Below are 17314 nucleotides of genomic sequence, written 5' to 3'. Positions count from 1 at the left end.
GCACTAATGAAAGCTGCGGCTTTAAATCAGCTACTTTGCAGAGTCCCTCTTATCGGTGGGTATGAGGATATGAGAGCTGCGTTCATTAGATATTACAATGGGCCGCTGACACAGATCTGTGGGTTCAGCTGGGAGGGAGTTCAAAGTCATCCTGCCTGGAGGATGCCGCTGCACGTGGCACACATTCCTCTCCCTCACACACTGAGTCAAAGTAGGTCATTGGCACGGCTGGTACGGTGCTATGGTGCTAACCCCCCCCCCTGGTAGCGTTGGCACTCCAGTCTCCTAATCTGATTCCTGAGCGTGGCGAGGCGGTGCAGAGAGCTGGCACCCTGAAGTCTAATCAAGCCTCTCAAAGATCTGTGACGCAGACAAGAGCAGCACCGCAAACAGACGGAGCAGAGGAAATAAAACTACCACATAACATAGACTCCTGCTCTTTCCACCTACACGTAATGCACTTAACTTGAAGTTCCACACGCATTCCACTCACTGTTTAAATTGATTTTCACTTCATGGCCTCACACAACCAGAAGTGTGTTTCCTGTAGGAGAACACATACACCGTTTTAATGCACCGGCGGGGACACACTGGTGTAAAAGGGCCCACAAGGCTCAAGGCTCCTAACAGGAAGAGGTGCTACCAGCCAGCATGCCAAATTGCTATTTGCTGATTCCATCTTTTCATCTTTGTCTTGGACTGTTGCTTGGTCAAATCCAGAATTCTGAAGTTATTTGTTAAGAATTAAGAAAATAATCGTGAGATTAATTGATGATGAAAATAATTTTCAGCTGTATCCCTACAAACAATCTCTCCAGTTAAAAAAAACAATTACAAATAAATGTTTAAACTACAGTCATTATGATGTAATGCTAGTTTAACCGGGCCTTGTTGTCTAACTGATTTTCTTGACAAAGTTTCTACCCGTTACTGTCACACGTTTATCCTTTACCATTATCCTGCAATGGGCAGAGTTGTCACTGGTCAGAACAATATATAAAACGTCACGTGTAATGAGACTTATTACTTAATGGATTTAAAAATGATTGCAGCATCATTGTTCCGTGCATCAATCAGAGTTTTGCCAGAGGTGGAAATCGCAACACTGAACCATCATCTTCCTCTTGAAAGCAGTATTTCTGTCAGACCCGTTCATCGGTTGATCATCCTCTGCTCAAACCAGTGAGGCTCCCCGGAGCCCAGGCGGACCCCTGATGACAGGCCCCCTGCAGTGAGGCTCCTACCCTGGTTAAACTGGCTCCGGGCTACCAAGCCCCTGATTAAGACTTGATCCACACTTGGACAGACAGCTCCCCTCCGCTGCCGCTGGCCCGTCAGGACGACAAAGTGATTGAGATTAATGGGGGCCTTGATCAATTATAAGACAGCAGGCGGACTGTGCAGAGTAGCGAGGATCCAAGGGCATGTGTCACAGACACCCGTCATATGGTACATTATCAGGACGGGATTGCAAAGCTTCTGCTGTGATTGTGGGAATCATTATAGCAGTGCAGAGTTTGAGTGATATTGGGTATTACTGGCAGTCATGAGTAGAAACGATTAAAGAAATTGAAGCTTTTATCGAAAATTATGAAGAGAAATATTAAAGATAAAAGAGCTGAAGGTGAAGCAGCTAGTTGTACAAAGTGTGTGACGTCTGATCTAATGTTCTGAATATTCATTTAATTGTATCCTTAATACAATTAATAGTGGAGATTTACTCAAAGGGGCCAAAGTGATGTTAAAATGATTAAAAGAGTGATTGTGTACAAGTTTAAAAGAAGGCCATCCTTTAGTGCGTGTGTGTGTTTGTGTGTGTGCGTGTGTGTGTGTGTGTGTGTGTGTGTGTGTGTGTGTGTGTGTGTGTGTGTTTTCACGTGAGTCACTGTGTGCCTGGAGGCTCGTTCTCACTCGGTTTTTAGTTTCTACTTGCAGTAAACCAATGGCATGTCCAACCAGATAGCCAGCACCATAATGCTGTAAAATTAAAGGGCCTTTGGCTTCTTCGTAGACCACAAGCCTAACGAAAGCTCAGATAAACCCACAGTATGCTAGTCCTAAATATGCAACGAGCTGGTGAAGAACGAGGAACAGTCTCTCTAGCAGCTTAAGGGCCAGATGTTGTTCGATGACGGTGAAAACCAAACCTATTAGACTCACATTCAACTCTTAATGAATGCTGCTGTTGCCGCCTGTCAGCCCATTTTGTGAAAATCATAAATAGATAAAAAAGAAACAAGAAAGGCATTGATTTCTGGTGCCAAATATCACAGCCAAGGTCACTGAATCACACACAACTCGCATACCAACAACAACGTTTTTTCCGATGTCATGTTTGGACACAAGTTCTAAATTCACACATATAATAACAGGCTTTCGTGTGAGACTTGAGAAGCTCGTCAGAGGTTTTGTTTTCTTCACTGAGGCAGGCAGTCGAACAAAAGGGCTGATGACACACAAGCCACACTACAGCATGCATCCACTCTTGGCCCAGTCATCCATAATTAATCCGTGACACAGTGATAAGCACACTCCTTACTTGACACCATGTCTCAACACATCACTGTGGGAGGTAACGACTCATCATTTCCTGTTTTCTCCTTGTATCTCCGCTTGAATCTTTGCAATCTGCAACACTGTACAAAATCAGCATTCAGTATTTTAATTAAATATTAATTTGCATAATGCAAGCTAATGAAGCTCTATATCAGCCTTTCCCAAAACAACTAAATCTCATCTCATGCAGAATATTCAAACTGTCTAAACAATCACAGTGAGATCCCAAAGGACCGACATTTGCAGCAGTTAAGCATTAATGATGCAAATGTTGCCTGGTGTGATGTGAGTACTGTATTCATCACATACCTTCTCATGCATTTGAGCTTTTATTAACCAACATTACATATTAAAATCATTTACTAGCTTTAACTACATTGTTGTGTGCCTCTGCCAACCAGCCAAGTTGCAGTTTACATCCATATCTGTCTAAATGTCATCGTTTCACTTTATCCCGTTCACATTTGTGTGGACTCGTCATAATTATATTATGACCAAAAACATGTTTTGTGAAGTCAGAATAACTTTTCAACACTTGCATTTGAAGAAATTCCCTCCAGGCGTTCCTGAGATGCGTTCAAGAGAATGGGAGGTATGGACGTACATACTGATGGACCACACACAAACATAACTGTCCCCGGAGAGGAGGCCCAGTCCGAAATAAAACCTGATCCATAGCTTCACTGGACAAGCTTCACAGAAAACCTGTGAAGCTTGAAATGCAAACTTTCAAACAATCCGAGTAGAGCCAGTTGGCAAGTTTTCAGTTAATGCCATTCTAAAAGAAGTTTGCAAACAGGCGCAGGTAAAAGGTAAAGGTGAACCTGCACAGCAACCTCTAAACAGCAGTCGTTTGACAAAGTTTCTCTTTATTGGAGCTTACTGTCGCAGTAAAAACTTGCTTGTTTGAATTCTTTTCAGTGCCGTGAAACTGTCCTGCTGTGCTGCCCTCTTGAATAATGAGAATGCTGTCGGGCATGTTATTTCACCGAAAAATGCAATTTTGAGTAACTGTGCTCCTCACCCCCCCCCCCCCCCCACCCTCGTGGAGCCCTGCGAGCCGAGCCAATCTCCAAGCAAACCAGAAGTGACAGGCTGTGGAGCCGGCTAATATTCTCCGACACATGGCATTGGGACCCCCTCACCTCCACTCAACATATCCAGCACACAGCCAATGGAGGAGAACATGCAAAGACCTCCAATAAAGAGGCTCGTAGTGCAGCCATGATTAGGGTCTGCGGGGATGTCAGGAAGCTAAGATTACTCTGGAAATGAGTTGGGGGGGATGTCGCAAATGAGGATATCAACAAGAGGGTACTTAGATGCCCATTTAGTTCATGCGTCTTCCTCTGAGCGCACTTTTCCATTCAGCCGCAGTTCTGGCTGTTTGAGAATTGAGAAGTGGTCGAGATAAACCGGTGACATTTTCAGCGTGGCATTCAGTTCGATGGCAAATAGAAAAAAAAGAGAAAAGCTTTTCATCTTTCGCACCGACGTGAGGAAAAAAAAAGATACAAACACATTGTTGTAAAGGTCGCAGAGACTTACAAGCATAGATAACCAAATTAATAATGCCAAGCCCAGGCAGGAAAATCGCCCAATATGCCTGAGGAGGGCGGCGCTGTGCGAGTCCAAATCCCCCGGTCACCGCGGCTTATCGCCACACAGAGACAAGACACGGCAGCGGCTCATAATGAAGCAGGTGTACATGTCAATCACATGCAGTGTCAATGTCTGTGACGCACAGAATCTGCAAATCTAATGAACCGTTTTTCTTAAAATAACCCCGCTTCACATTTCTGAGAATGGCGCTAAAGATAAATAATAACAATGAGCGTTGTGTCATCAGCAAATTTGTTTATGAATAGAAGATAAATGTGAGATATTTATGTCAGAGATAGAAGGTTAAAATCCATCACAAAACAGCGAGGTAGACGATACCTGATGTACCTTTAGTCTGGGACTCTATCACAGTTTGGGCAAGTTTGTTCAAATTGAAATAATCCTAAAATTACAGTATAAAATGATATTTCAGCTTAGTGTGTTTCCATCATTGTCTTGTTACAACATGGTAGTGTCACGTCTTCCCAGTTTGGTGTGGAACAACTTGACGGGCCTACACAAACCCAGACCTGAACAACTGTAATGCTGACTGCTACCTAAGTCTTATCTCTTTATTAGTAACCGACCTCTAGAGACTAACATCTTGTTGGCAATCATGTGGGTCACAGGATTCTTGTGGGATTTCCACAGGATGGGAGTCGATTTCACTATTCATCATGTGAATGGTGTGGGAAGGGAATCATTATAACAATAGGTCCGTTTTTTAATATAAAATGCAGTTCTAACATGATCAAATGCCGGAACAGGATGTGATGTGAGTCATTCCTCTGAGATTGGGAAGAAACGGGAGTTTCTCTTGTGGGAAGGGGGTGGGACAGGGATGAAATTCCACTCCTGTGTCACCCTTTACCTCACAAACAAAGCAAAATCTTGTGGAAAGTCTTCGTAGATGAATGGAGAGTGTTATAGCAGAAGGTTAATATCAATAGTTTTGATGTATAACAATAACATATGGGTGTAGGATTCAGGTGACCTTTGCAGGTGATGCATGTTTTAATATATTTTTGTCAGCATTTCATCCATTCCCATTCCATTTCCAATTAATTCTCAAGAAACAAAAACTACGAATGAAAAACTAAAGTTGAGCATTACTTCAAGTTGCAGTGAATTATTAGGCTACTATGGATTTCTGTCTATTGATCGTAGACTCTCTTCCTTCTTTGCCTGTTGTTTCTTTCCTTTCTCTCTCTCTCTCCCCTCTGAGCTTTCATGACCTCCCAGTCCTTTACAAGGAGCTTTGGCTAGCTGGACTTTAGCTGGGATTGCGTGCAAATGAAGATTTCCAACCACTGCTCAATCAGATCAGAGAGTTCAGATGAGCTCAGATGAGCTAAACAAGGAAGAAGATACAGTAGGAGTGCATGCATGCGTGTGTAAGATAGTGGGCGAGAGTATGTGCCTGCCTCCGTCTATTAGTAGGAATAGTCTCTGGTGTCACACCGACTTTGTGTTACACGGCCCTCGAGGCTCGAGGAAGAAGCCTGCGACGAGCCCATTACCTATGCAAACTGTCTGCGCCTAAAGAAATACTGTGAGCGCCTGGTTCAGGTTGGAAGGATGAGGAAGAGGGAAAAAGTATGTCTGTTATCAGGATAACTGAGCAGAGGAATATAATACATGCTTATGCATGCAAGAGCAGGGACACACACACACACACACACACACACACACACACAGTGCAGTGTGTGACTCACTCGTGCTGTAATGGCTGTATCGTTGGAGGAGAGCGGCATACCCATGGCTGTGAATGGAATCATGACCGGGGCCAGAACCTATCATCACCATCTTTACCATTCCCTATGAAAGCAGCCACACTCGGCGCAGCAGGGCGGCGGATCACCGCTCCCCTCAGGGATGCAAATTAGACGCACTCTGTTCAACAGCCGGGCAAGATGGAGATAAACCCTCTTCATAGCGTTGTTGAATCACATAAATGTCCTTATAAAGTCATTCCCTCTAAAATAAAGTAACAAACTTTCTTTGTGTTTGTGCAGGAAGATATGTCATATATAGTGGTTGTAGCCCCCGCCACACTAAACACACAGCACATGGCTAAATACGGATTCAAATTTAAATCTGAACACAAATTAAATAGAAAAAAATATGAAGAATAAAATGGGCAATAACAAATTACATAAAAAGTAGCGCTTAAAAAATAAATTAAAAGGAAAACGGGATTATATTTACATGGAATACATGCATTTGTGTATATACATACATACACACATACTGTATATGCAATATTTGTTCTCAAAGTTTTTTAATAGAGAAAACAAAAATGTTGGTTATAGTGTGTTATAGTCTGGTTTTAGCATAAAATCAGCATAACACAAAGTTTATTTATGATGATTTTGATCTTTAAACAAATCAGGCAGGAGGCTGCACATAAAAACTAAACCTATTATTATGAGGTGCATTTAACAGGTTAAAATTATTTGGACTGCACGTGGAAATGTTTTAAAATGATTCAAGTTGTGGTCAGACATGGTGGAGTAAGGAGGCTCCACCGTACAGGATTATAACTGTGACAAACAAATGCAGTCTTGAGGGGATTTACTCTCTCAGCTTTTTCCAACTTGTTCTTTGACTACTAATCCCAGAAATCCTCTGACCGATTTGTAGATCCTCCACATGATGCAGCCTAGTGATTTTGAAAGACAGAACAATTGCAGCTTCGTCTCCAATATAAATTCTGTTTTATGTTTTAACACTCGATGTAAACCCCCAACCCCCCCCCCCCCCCCCACACACACACACACACACACACACAGTCATTCCCGTTTACCAACCTTTCCTTGAAGTCGAGGAAGATCTTCCCCAGCTCGTTTCCTCCGGTGACCATGTTCAGGTCGATGGCTCGCAGGAGAGCGAAGTGGACTCTGATTACATCCTGAGTGAACATCACAATACATATTACAATCTACCCTTTCTACTATAATGCATCCTATATACAGAGAAGAAAGAACAACACACACTGCGGGATCTACAATACAAATCAATCCTCCCATTCAACAAATGGAAGTCAACCCTCTTATTGCTTTAAACTCAATATCATTTACACAATTAAACAAAGCTACACTAGTATATTATTGCCTTGTCCATGTGGTGCATTCATCCACTTTAGCTTTCCAACCACTGATGAATGAAACTGATTTATTGTTGAATCTCAACTAATAATCTGTATGCAAGCTATCCAAATGAAGTGTGACCTTGTTCTTTTACATGTTCACGGTTAAGAAAAGGATGTTATTTTTGTTTCTCCTCAATTCATAACCGACCGAGTTGCACAGCAACAATTCAAGCCCATGAGCTAAGTATTAAAATGACTGAAAATAAATTGAATATATATATACAGTATATTTATTTATTTATTTTTATTTCGAACATGTGAAAGAAATAACAACATAAATAGAAATAATGTAAAGAAAAGGAAAAACAACAACAAACAAAAAAACAAAAACAAACAAACAACAAATAAGAATAATAACAAAATCAGAGTAACATTTTTTTTTTTTTATTTTAATTTTAACATGTCCCAAAAAGAATAGTAAGAAGAATAACTTATTTAATACTACCCCTTCTCCATTTTCAAACTTTATTACATTGAAATCCTTTTTAATCTATTTCATGATATATAGTTAGACATTTGCCTAGACACTTTTCATTCTTTGTATATGCACCCACTGTGTTGAAAACATGACAATGAAATCTCAGTGTATATCATGGTGTGAATCTTAATATACATCCTGTAGAGACTGTCATTCATCCAGCCACCCATACACATATTTAATTATTCACTTGGTGTGCGAGACATTCAGGCGTGCTGCAAAGACGTCATTTTCTTCACTTGAGCGATCACTCACCTCCAGATTGACAAAGATTGCCTCCATGTCCTGCGGACTCAAGACTTGCTTCAACGGGATCATGTAATTCTGAAGAGGAACAAGAGAACTAAATGTAACTCGAGTCCCTCGTGAGAAACAAATCCTGCACTGAGTTCTCACACTTTCGTGTCAAAAAATGTGCTGAAAAAAGTGGAATAAAGCTCTGGCCAAGCAGATCTGGAAGGATGTATCGGAGGGACAACTTAAAGTAAGCTGTAGCAACAAAGAACAGCATTAACACGGCAAACTGCAAAAGGTGGAGCCCTCATGTTGTTGTTCAAAGGGTGTGTGAAGGAATTTAATTACAGGATGTAACACTGCATCTGCCGTCAACACATCGCATACAGCTCTTCTCCAGGTTGCACTTACGCTTCCAGGAGAGAACGCTGCCCGTTTTTTCCTCCAACGTTGTTTTTATGCTTGTCACATTCCATCATAATAACAATAACAAATAGATCAACTAAGAAGCAACGGAGAAATGAGGCTTTATTAACCCCAACTCAATTAAGCCTAACGAGTCCTCTGATCATGAGAGGGTTATTTATTCCCCTTAAGTCTCGCGTTGGGCCGACGCGGCGAACACAGGATGCACATTTGCTTTAATGAAATTAGTGGAGCGGGTGATTTGTGGCGCTCCATCAAATCGCGGGTGAAATCTGTCAAGGCGGAAAGTGATGTGTTAGCAGCAGCGATCTCAACAATGGCTCATTATCACACTGAGCGAGGCGGTGTGTGTGTGAGTCGGAGCCCCTTTATGCACACGGAGTCCGCTGTTTTACGGGACTGCACGCTGAGACGGTCCGCTTTTCTCAACATTGGTATCCCAAAGTAACACTGCAGCTTTGATCTCTTACTTACATTAACAATAACACAGAAGGAAAACTTTGGGAATATAATGTAAATTTCAAATTTTATTAAAATTTCAGGAAATGTTCTATTTGCTCTGCGTCAGTAATTGGTTTTTATTTTTGGATGCTGTACACTGTGTTGGATGCTGTTTTCACATAGAGTATAATCCTGGCGGCTCTGATGTGCGTGTCTATACTTAAAGCCCGAGGGATCAGCGTATCCTGTGAGAGCAGAGCCAATAATAAACCTATTGATCAACTCCTGTGACATTTGTGCTCCCCAATTAATCTGCCAGCAGCTGACATTTCCATGCTGTGACGAGGCCTTCAGGCCCGAGACGCCGACAAAGAAGGAAACACAACATTGCATGTGAAAGGATAAATATGCTCATTGTATCAACGCACTCAAATGTATGTGTATGATGTATTCTCACCTTCTCAATGTCCTCTAAAGTCTTGTAGTACTTCGCTTCCGTCTCCTGGATCTCCACTAAGCAGCAATTTCGCTTGTCATCTTCCGTCATACCCATTTTCTATGGTCAAAAGGAAATATAATGAGTCGGGGCGATTAGACAGGATTCTGGATCATTGATGTTTACAGTAGGATTGTAGTTTTTGCTTATTTGTGATGATTTCTAGGAATTGCATGACATTTATACAAAGCTGGAGTTCGAGCTAATGACAGTTCCTCATTGATTATCCATCAAAAAGTCTCTCTTTAAAAAGGACAAAACAAGAATTTTCTGTTTGTTGCTGCCTTCCATTATATAATTCATTATTATTATATTCTATTTTCATGTGTTTTTATTTTCTATTCTCTTGGCCTTGAATGCCCTTTTGTTGTATTTAATTGGCCTTTTATAGTGTTTCTTTTTCACGTTGTCCTTTAGATTTCGATGTTTCATGTGAAGTGCTTTATATCTCCTTGTAGCTGAAGTGTGCTCTAAAGATAAACCCTCCTTGCCTTGCCTTGCCTTTCCTTGCCGAGCATACCAGGCTGCCACAGGTTTCTATTCATTTCCAAACACGACGGAATCTATTAGCACACTTTCGAAAATTGCGCGAGTTGTGTAATCCATCATTTTGCATTACATGTATGGGATAATGCAGTGCCAACTTTTCCTAATCAATTTACCATGAGACCATAATGCAACATTGACAAAAATGAATGTGGACCTGATGTTGACCATGATGGATTACACGACTCAAGCTGGTTTCAAGTGTCTGTTCTCCTTTATTTCACCAGGATAATCAATTCACTATCAATACTGCTTTGCAGGGAGTCCTGGCCATACCTTTGATTAGCTTTAGATTTGCTGATTGATTTTTATACCGTCTATAAAAATGAATGGAAAGTAATAGCTGTTGGAACAAGAGGAAAATGCATACTTAAATCTAAAAAGGTAAAGTATGTGTTCAAACAAGGTCAGGAAACAAGTACTTTTCACATATAATGAGCTCCAGTGCTTCCAGTTCTACAGTGCTCTACAAAGTATATGAGTGTAGTTTGCTGGAATGGAGTGAAGTGAGGTGGTGATAACACTGATTCTGGAGAGAGGAGGGTTGTGAGCTTTTGTGTGTGGGCTGGCTGGCTGAACAAGACATATGCACGCTGAGAACAGAGGGTTTCTAAGTCATGGCCATGCAAGCGGGCATATGGTGAGGGGGCGGTGGAGGAAAGTGGGGAATAGATACAGACTGATCTAATCTACATAGGAAATATCTCCGGAGACATGATGTGCAAGCCTGTAAACGGTTTGTGCACCATGACAGGGGATTACCTTCCCTTGCAGTTTGTTCTGTAGAACAAAGTCCATGGATTTAACGGCCTCAGATATGGTCAGAATCTGTTATTTATTCTGCATCCAAAAACATCTGGGCTAATTGTGTTATTGTATTGCAGCCTGTGGCACATTGTGATTAAGGTTAGTCATGTTGAGTGAATGTAGAGGAAGATAGAACCTTATTTTTTATAATGACTTTTTGTTTCATGCTTTGCTTAAAGCATTTTACTAATAGATAGACTTGACTTTTGTAAGAAATACATCTTATTTATTTGTGATTTCTAATGTTAGACTACAAAATGAGACTGGCTATTAAAAGTTAGGTGTATGCATGTCGCCTGTTGTAAATTTATATTTTAGCCAATTAGTAAAATATTAATATATATATTTCCACGTGAATTCATTAACATCCCCGGGGCCACCTCTTGACATCCCTTTGCCACCCAGTAATACATTCCTAGAACTGCCACTGAGCGTAGCAACACTGGGTGTATAGGGCCATTGAGCAAGCTGTGGAATTTGACGAGCTGAGAATAATTTAAAGGAAAATATGCTGTAATACATATTGTAAGTGACTCACCCACATCACCATGGTTAAAAAATATAAGCTTCATTCCTCTAGAAATGTTTTATGTTGTGGGAGTGAATGAGCAGGTGGAAAAACTTAGTCAACCATCTGGGCCAGATTTGGTGGTTGATGACCAGTGCAGATAACACTTAAACTGGGGCTAACAATGTAGAAATGCAAGTCGAGTCCAGGACTCAATCCAGCATGTAATCAACCAATCAGAAGCAGGGCTCCAAGCCAATAAGATAATGTTTATCTGTCTCATGCTTGAGGTTCAGTGTAGCAGCTGGTGCCCCCCCGCTGATGTCAGTTAACGGCGCAGTCACCGAGCTGAAGTCATAACTGTCTCCAACAGGCCCTGAGTCAGACTTGAAACCAGATGGGGGCTCCTTTACCCTGAGGCACGGGTCAATAATCTCACTGGCAGGGTATTCTCTTGGGATGCTATGAGTTTAAATGGCGATGCGGAGGGAGTTAGCTGACAGGGTGGGTGTGAGTCACAAGCACAGCGGCACTCACCTGCATGTATCTGATCTGCAGCATGGGAAAGGCAAAGCAGTGCAAGTCAGAATTAATCACCAGCTGTGTAAGAGGTCTGAGAGCGTTTAGAGATATGACATCATGCAAATACTAAAGGTATGACTTCCTCCCCGTAGTGTGCGTTTCCTCTTCTTAGCAATACTGTTGATTGCATCCTTGTAATACACACCTGTCTATCTGGTGTCCATTAGACAATAGAGATAAAGTCTAAGGTGACCCTTCAGTCATAGACCTTCAGCAAGTATAATATGTTTACAATGAGGCCTCACCCAAAACAGTCCTTGTTTAAAAAAAAAACCCATAAAAAAAGCAGGAATTGTGACGTAATGTTCTCACCATGGGTTGTCGTACTTCCACCTTAATAATGTCCTCATAGATGTCATCCCCATCGTCCTCACACGGCACACAGTCGTAGATGTCATCCTCACCCAGGTCATGCTCACTGGGGGAAAACACATGCACACAAGTTGGGTGAACAACTTAACTCGAAGGATACAAACCAAAAAAAAAAAAGGCTCCGTTGTTCACTTTAAGCGGCTCAGACAGCTGAGAGACACTGAGCAGTCACACCATTACGGGTTCATTATCCCTCCCGAGCCCTGTACCTGAAACGTTATATCGGTGTTCCAGGCAAGGGGACACAGCACCCGACGTTCCAACACCTTCACTGAGTTGCGTTATTGACTGGCGTTTGCCTTTAATGTGTTTATGCTGCTTTGGCACCCAGCTAGCAAACTGACCTTTAATTAGGCGAGCAGCCAGCAGAGCACAGACTGTTACCGTGGAGAGGAGCGCCGTCTGGGAAAGTCCCTCATGATGAGGGAGTCCACATTGCATCTCCCTCTGTCATGTAAAAGCAATTATTGTTTGGGAAACTTATTGAGGCAGTGGAGAAGCCTCAGCATGAATACACTTTGGCAATGGGCCCACGTCGATGTAGTTAATAACCAGGGAGCTTTAGCTCGGCAGAAAGGAAATAAATGAAAAAGCACGGTGAATAAGTAAAGGTAGTAGTAGGAGTTGCCTGCTAAATAATGGAGGACCGGGATCCTAGCTTGGCAATTACTTTCTTGTCGAAACCAAATTTCATTGACCTTGAGGTGCAGCCGTATAATGTTGCCACGTATAATGTTGCCATTGATTCAGAGGGAGAGTTGCACTGATTATTTTTTTAATACTTCTTTTTGTTTACTTTTATGGCAAATTTGCCAAATTATCTATGAGCACTTTCTGTTTGGGTGTAGTTAGGCATTTTGACTGCTGCGTCTTCGATTTTGGCAGGCAAGATCTTGGATTTTTTTGCAACCAGTGAAGGAAGTGACCATATTTGGACTGTGGAGGAGCGACGGGTGGATCTGATGAACACAAGGAACACCCCGAGCAGCAACCTTGGAACCTGGAAGCGACAGTAGTGGCGTCATTGAAGCAACCTGTCAATCATAGGGTAGCCCCGCCCTAAAGCAAACCCTGCTTTATGATCTATTTTACTCTAAATGTACTAAATGAACATCATGCTGTATTAAAGATGATTGTTGCCAATGGCTAGCAGGGAGAAGGCACATTGAAGGTACTTCTGCATTGCCTTCACCCTTCAGAACTGGAGTTTGCCGCCTGGTCAAACTACAATAGCTCATTTATTAGTGTTCCCATCTGTCCCTTTCACCCTCACCTTTTTGAAATTTGGGGAAATAAATGAATTAACTTGGATGTCAGAGTAAGTGTGATATTTAATGCCAACCAGCTCAGGGAAGGATGTTTTGTGAAGAGGGGATTTCTGTTCTTAGATGAATAGTGCCTCACCCAAATGTGTCTTTATGTGATCGCCAGCCCATGTATCTACCGCTCAAGTATTTTTTAAGCAAATCCTTCAGCCCTACTTTCCTAATGGGGGCCATAACCTTGCTGTGTTAGCCCCAGACACTTCACATTAACATTCCCGAAATAGGATATTTCTAAGGGATTTTGAAAACTTTATTATTTCATGAATATTCTAAAACAGGACTTGTGGGCACAGGTTTAAAAAAAGAAAAAGGTTATTGGATTTTACCCAATGTGACAGGGCTACAAATAACCTTCTGCATGTGCTATCATTGCTAAAATATTCCTGCTTTCACTGTCTGCGTGAACGGGAGATAAAATCCGATAGATAGAACTGCCCTCAAATCAAATATTCAGCTTTGGCGTCACACGAGTGTGGCGGTTGTTTGAAGTTTTAATTGAGGTGGCTCGGTTCACTCTGCGCCTTGCTTCTTCTTTCTTCATTAAGTTAAAGTGCTTCATGTTGAATGCAGAGAAGGCAGTGTGGGGGGCCCACGCCGTCCCATCAGTGTCTCCTCTCTGAACTCCGAGACAACAACACCCTCCACAGTGACTGATGTGCTGCGCGGCAGGGACGTTTCCGGAAAGACGACGTTGTACTTTAGATTCTGCTCTAATCCCTCGGTGACAGAGTATTATACGACAGAGGCGTGGTGTGGTGATAGGAAGATGACCCACGGAGAGATCTTAGAGGAGCAGCATCTCCAGGGAGAGGAGGAGTCGGGAGGGCAGTCTTTTTATACAAAGTAGTAAATATGATCAGAATAGAACAATATTATAATTTAACATTTAATAGAGAATTAAATCATGTAATACATTCTACATGTATTGATCCTGCACTTCAATTCTATTGAAGAGTGATAACATTTAATCCTTTTCCTCCTTCCTGGTTGGTTTCTCTGTCATTTTAATACTCCTTTGGTCCATTTAGTCAATACAATATTATTGCTGTATATTGTAATGCTTTTCAATAATGATTACTGACTGACTGCTATATTACACTGACGTGGCTGAAGCCTCTTCAGGTTTGATGATAGCCTTTATTTTGATAATTTTTTTTGCACTGAGGGCCACAATTTGAGTCCTGCAACATGCATTGTACAATGTTTGATTTAATCACAATTTGGATGTAATTTCTGCCCTTTTCCTCACTTGCTTTTTTATTGTATAAGAATCGGTATTCTAATAATGTGTATGCCTGATGGTTTCTGACCATCGCTTTCAAGACTCCTTCAGATTTCTAACTGGTGATGGCTTTAATGAACTTGTATAGTATATTGTATTGTGTAACCTAATCTACATATTGTACTGGGTTTCACAGAAGCTGTAAATGAAAGACAACTTGCTCGTTTTACAAAAGTGTCATCGGCTTGAGGTTTGTGTCTTGTCCTTCTGTCTTTGGGAGGACCATTTTAAACTTTGAACCTTGGCAGTGATGACATTTTGAATAGTGTGGTCATTCTTTGAGGACATGTTGACTTCCTTCTAACTTCTTTAATGGGCTGTTTGATGGTGAGGAGTTAGTCTTAATGCTATAAGGGGTTTGGTCAATCTGAGAGTAAAAACTTTATTAAACTTATGTGTTTATACAAACCTATTTTGTCTTATTTTCTTTGTTTTTTAGCCTGATTTATCCATGCAATGCACTAGGAACTTTGTTGTGGAAAATATTTTATAAAGACCAGCGATTCCCCTCACATGCACATGCGAATTCACAGGAAATTGACAATTACTTGGGAATAAAAGTCTGTCCCTTTTTATTTTTAGCTCTTGGTTTCCATTAGGTTAAGATTAATGATAGACAATGTGGTTGGGGTTTAGGCTTGTGTTATTGATGGTTATGGTTAATGTTTCAGGGAATGTGTGTGTGTGTGTGTGTGTGTGTGTGTGTGTGTGTGTGTGTGTGTGTGTGTGTGTGTGTGTGTGTATGAATTCTTAGAAAGCCATAATTCTTGCAAGTGTGATGCTGTCGCATCGTAACTATACAATTTACATCCCTTAGTCTCGTGGGCTTTAGTGGCCATTAATAAATCATTCAAATGCACGTTGCGTGTGCATGTGTATGCATCACAATGCATCAGTGAGATAGGAAGTGGGAGGAAAGTCCTGAGGACTCATGAATTAGGTCTGATTTTCTGTTTGATTGCACAGTGACAGGCCAGAGTTTGTCCAGTGTGTGCACGCAATAGGCCTGCCAGCCTCTGCTCCCGGGCCTCAATGACACAGAGGGATGACTCACCGTATCAGAGCTACCGAGAGGAGGTCGCCAAGGTTTCTACAATCATAAAATATTCTATTACAACAAAATGTTGTTTCATAATACAGGAAGGGTTTGAGAGCTGTAATATACTGTGTGTGGTGCTCCAGCATCGCTTATAACAGCACCGTGCTGCTGCCACACTGCATCTATACAGACTGAAGAGAAAATAACTGGTTGCAGGATCACTATATCTCACAAGGCCAGACTAATTTGGTTACATTACCTTTGCTTTGGTTTTGTAGTTTATCCCAAGTACGATGCTGTTTTAGGGTCATTGTAGGTGAAATATGTGGGAGAGAGGGGATATTACTCCAAGGAAAAAATATAATTTCCAAGATTAAAGACCTTGTTCATCTCTACTTTCATGCAAATGCTATAATATGAGTAATTATCCATGGTCATGGAAGCAGAAAGAGAGACAATGAAAGAAAACATGGATATGTATCTTTCAGGACCTTAGTCTCGCTCAGAGGCCATCCTTACCCTAATGCACCACTTTAACAGGCAAATTAATTCGGATGGCTGTTATGACCAGGGCTTTGCACTCCATTATTTTCCCCATAATTTTATGACTTCATAATTTCACAAATTTGACATAGAGTTTTTCTCAGAATATTACCCCATCTCAGGCTCTGTATTAATATACATATATATATATATATACTTTTTTTTACCTCCAATGGCCCTAATATGGCACTGTACATGTGGTAATATAAAGTTGCATTTAAAAAGTATGTGCCTTAATAACTTGCAGTAAATGATACCGGCCATCCATTTCCATGCTATTGATTCCCATGCTAATCTGCCCAAGGGATTAATGGAGCAAAATAAACTGCAAAAGAGTGACACTAAGAGCCTGTAACACTGCTGGCTTCAGAATGAAAATCTCTGTGCGGCCTTCAGAGCAAAGAGTCCCTCGGTGATTGTTCCCAATCCAGCCCCATTTCATGCTTTGTCAACTCTCGGATGGAGTCATTCCAGACGGGGAGAGCTGAGTTAAACGACATAAAGACGACATCACAAAGCCACAGGGAGGAAGTGCGGATCAAGTTTACCACATTAACCCAGGAGACCTCAATTAGGTAGAGACTGGCCTCCACCTGACTCAGACACGTCTGCAAACAGATGCGGTGCAGCAGGAGCTGCTTCTCAAACGCACATAGACCTCCACCCAAAGTAGCCCAGTGCCATTCATTTCCACCCGTCATTTCCAAGTGAGCTCACACTGACAGCCTTAAGCCTCAATCCACCTCACCGGACATGAGTTCTTCCGACATGATGTTGTAAATATGGAAATCATCCGGCATCACCTTGAAAGTGATACACGGTCAACCACAGACATTCTCACCTATATCTCAGGCCCAACTGCTGGCCGCAGAACATCCACATACAGAAGCCTTAAATGTCTAATAAATGAGCTGTATGTTAAATAC

General features: G+C 41.6%; 1 protein-coding gene across 3 annotated transcripts in view; it reads right to left on the bottom strand.

Annotated features, from left to right (window-relative positions):
• Positions 1 to 17314, bottom strand: part of vav2 (vav 2 guanine nucleotide exchange factor) — a 190832-nt gene that overhangs the window by 18888 nt on the left and 154630 nt on the right. For all 3 annotated transcript variants that reach the window (XM_084035065.1, XM_084035066.1, XM_084035067.1), the window contains exons 5-8: positions 12140 to 12245; positions 9346 to 9444; positions 8043 to 8111; positions 6969 to 7069 (exon numbers count right to left, since the gene is read on the bottom strand). In XM_084035065.1, coding sequence (XP_083891191.1) covers positions 6969 to 7069; positions 8043 to 8111; positions 9346 to 9444; positions 12140 to 12245 — 375 coding nt within the window. The remainder of the gene's footprint in view (positions 1 to 6968; positions 7070 to 8042; positions 8112 to 9345; positions 9445 to 12139; positions 12246 to 17314) is intronic.

This window comes from Eutrigla gurnardus (assembly GCF_963514095.1).
Source record: "Eutrigla gurnardus genome assembly, chromosome: 19".
NCBI classification, from domain to species: Eukaryota; Metazoa; Chordata; class Actinopteri; order Perciformes; family Triglidae; genus Eutrigla; species Eutrigla gurnardus.
Note: the sequence above shows the minus strand (reverse complement) of the source record. Positions and strands in the feature narration are given on the sequence as shown.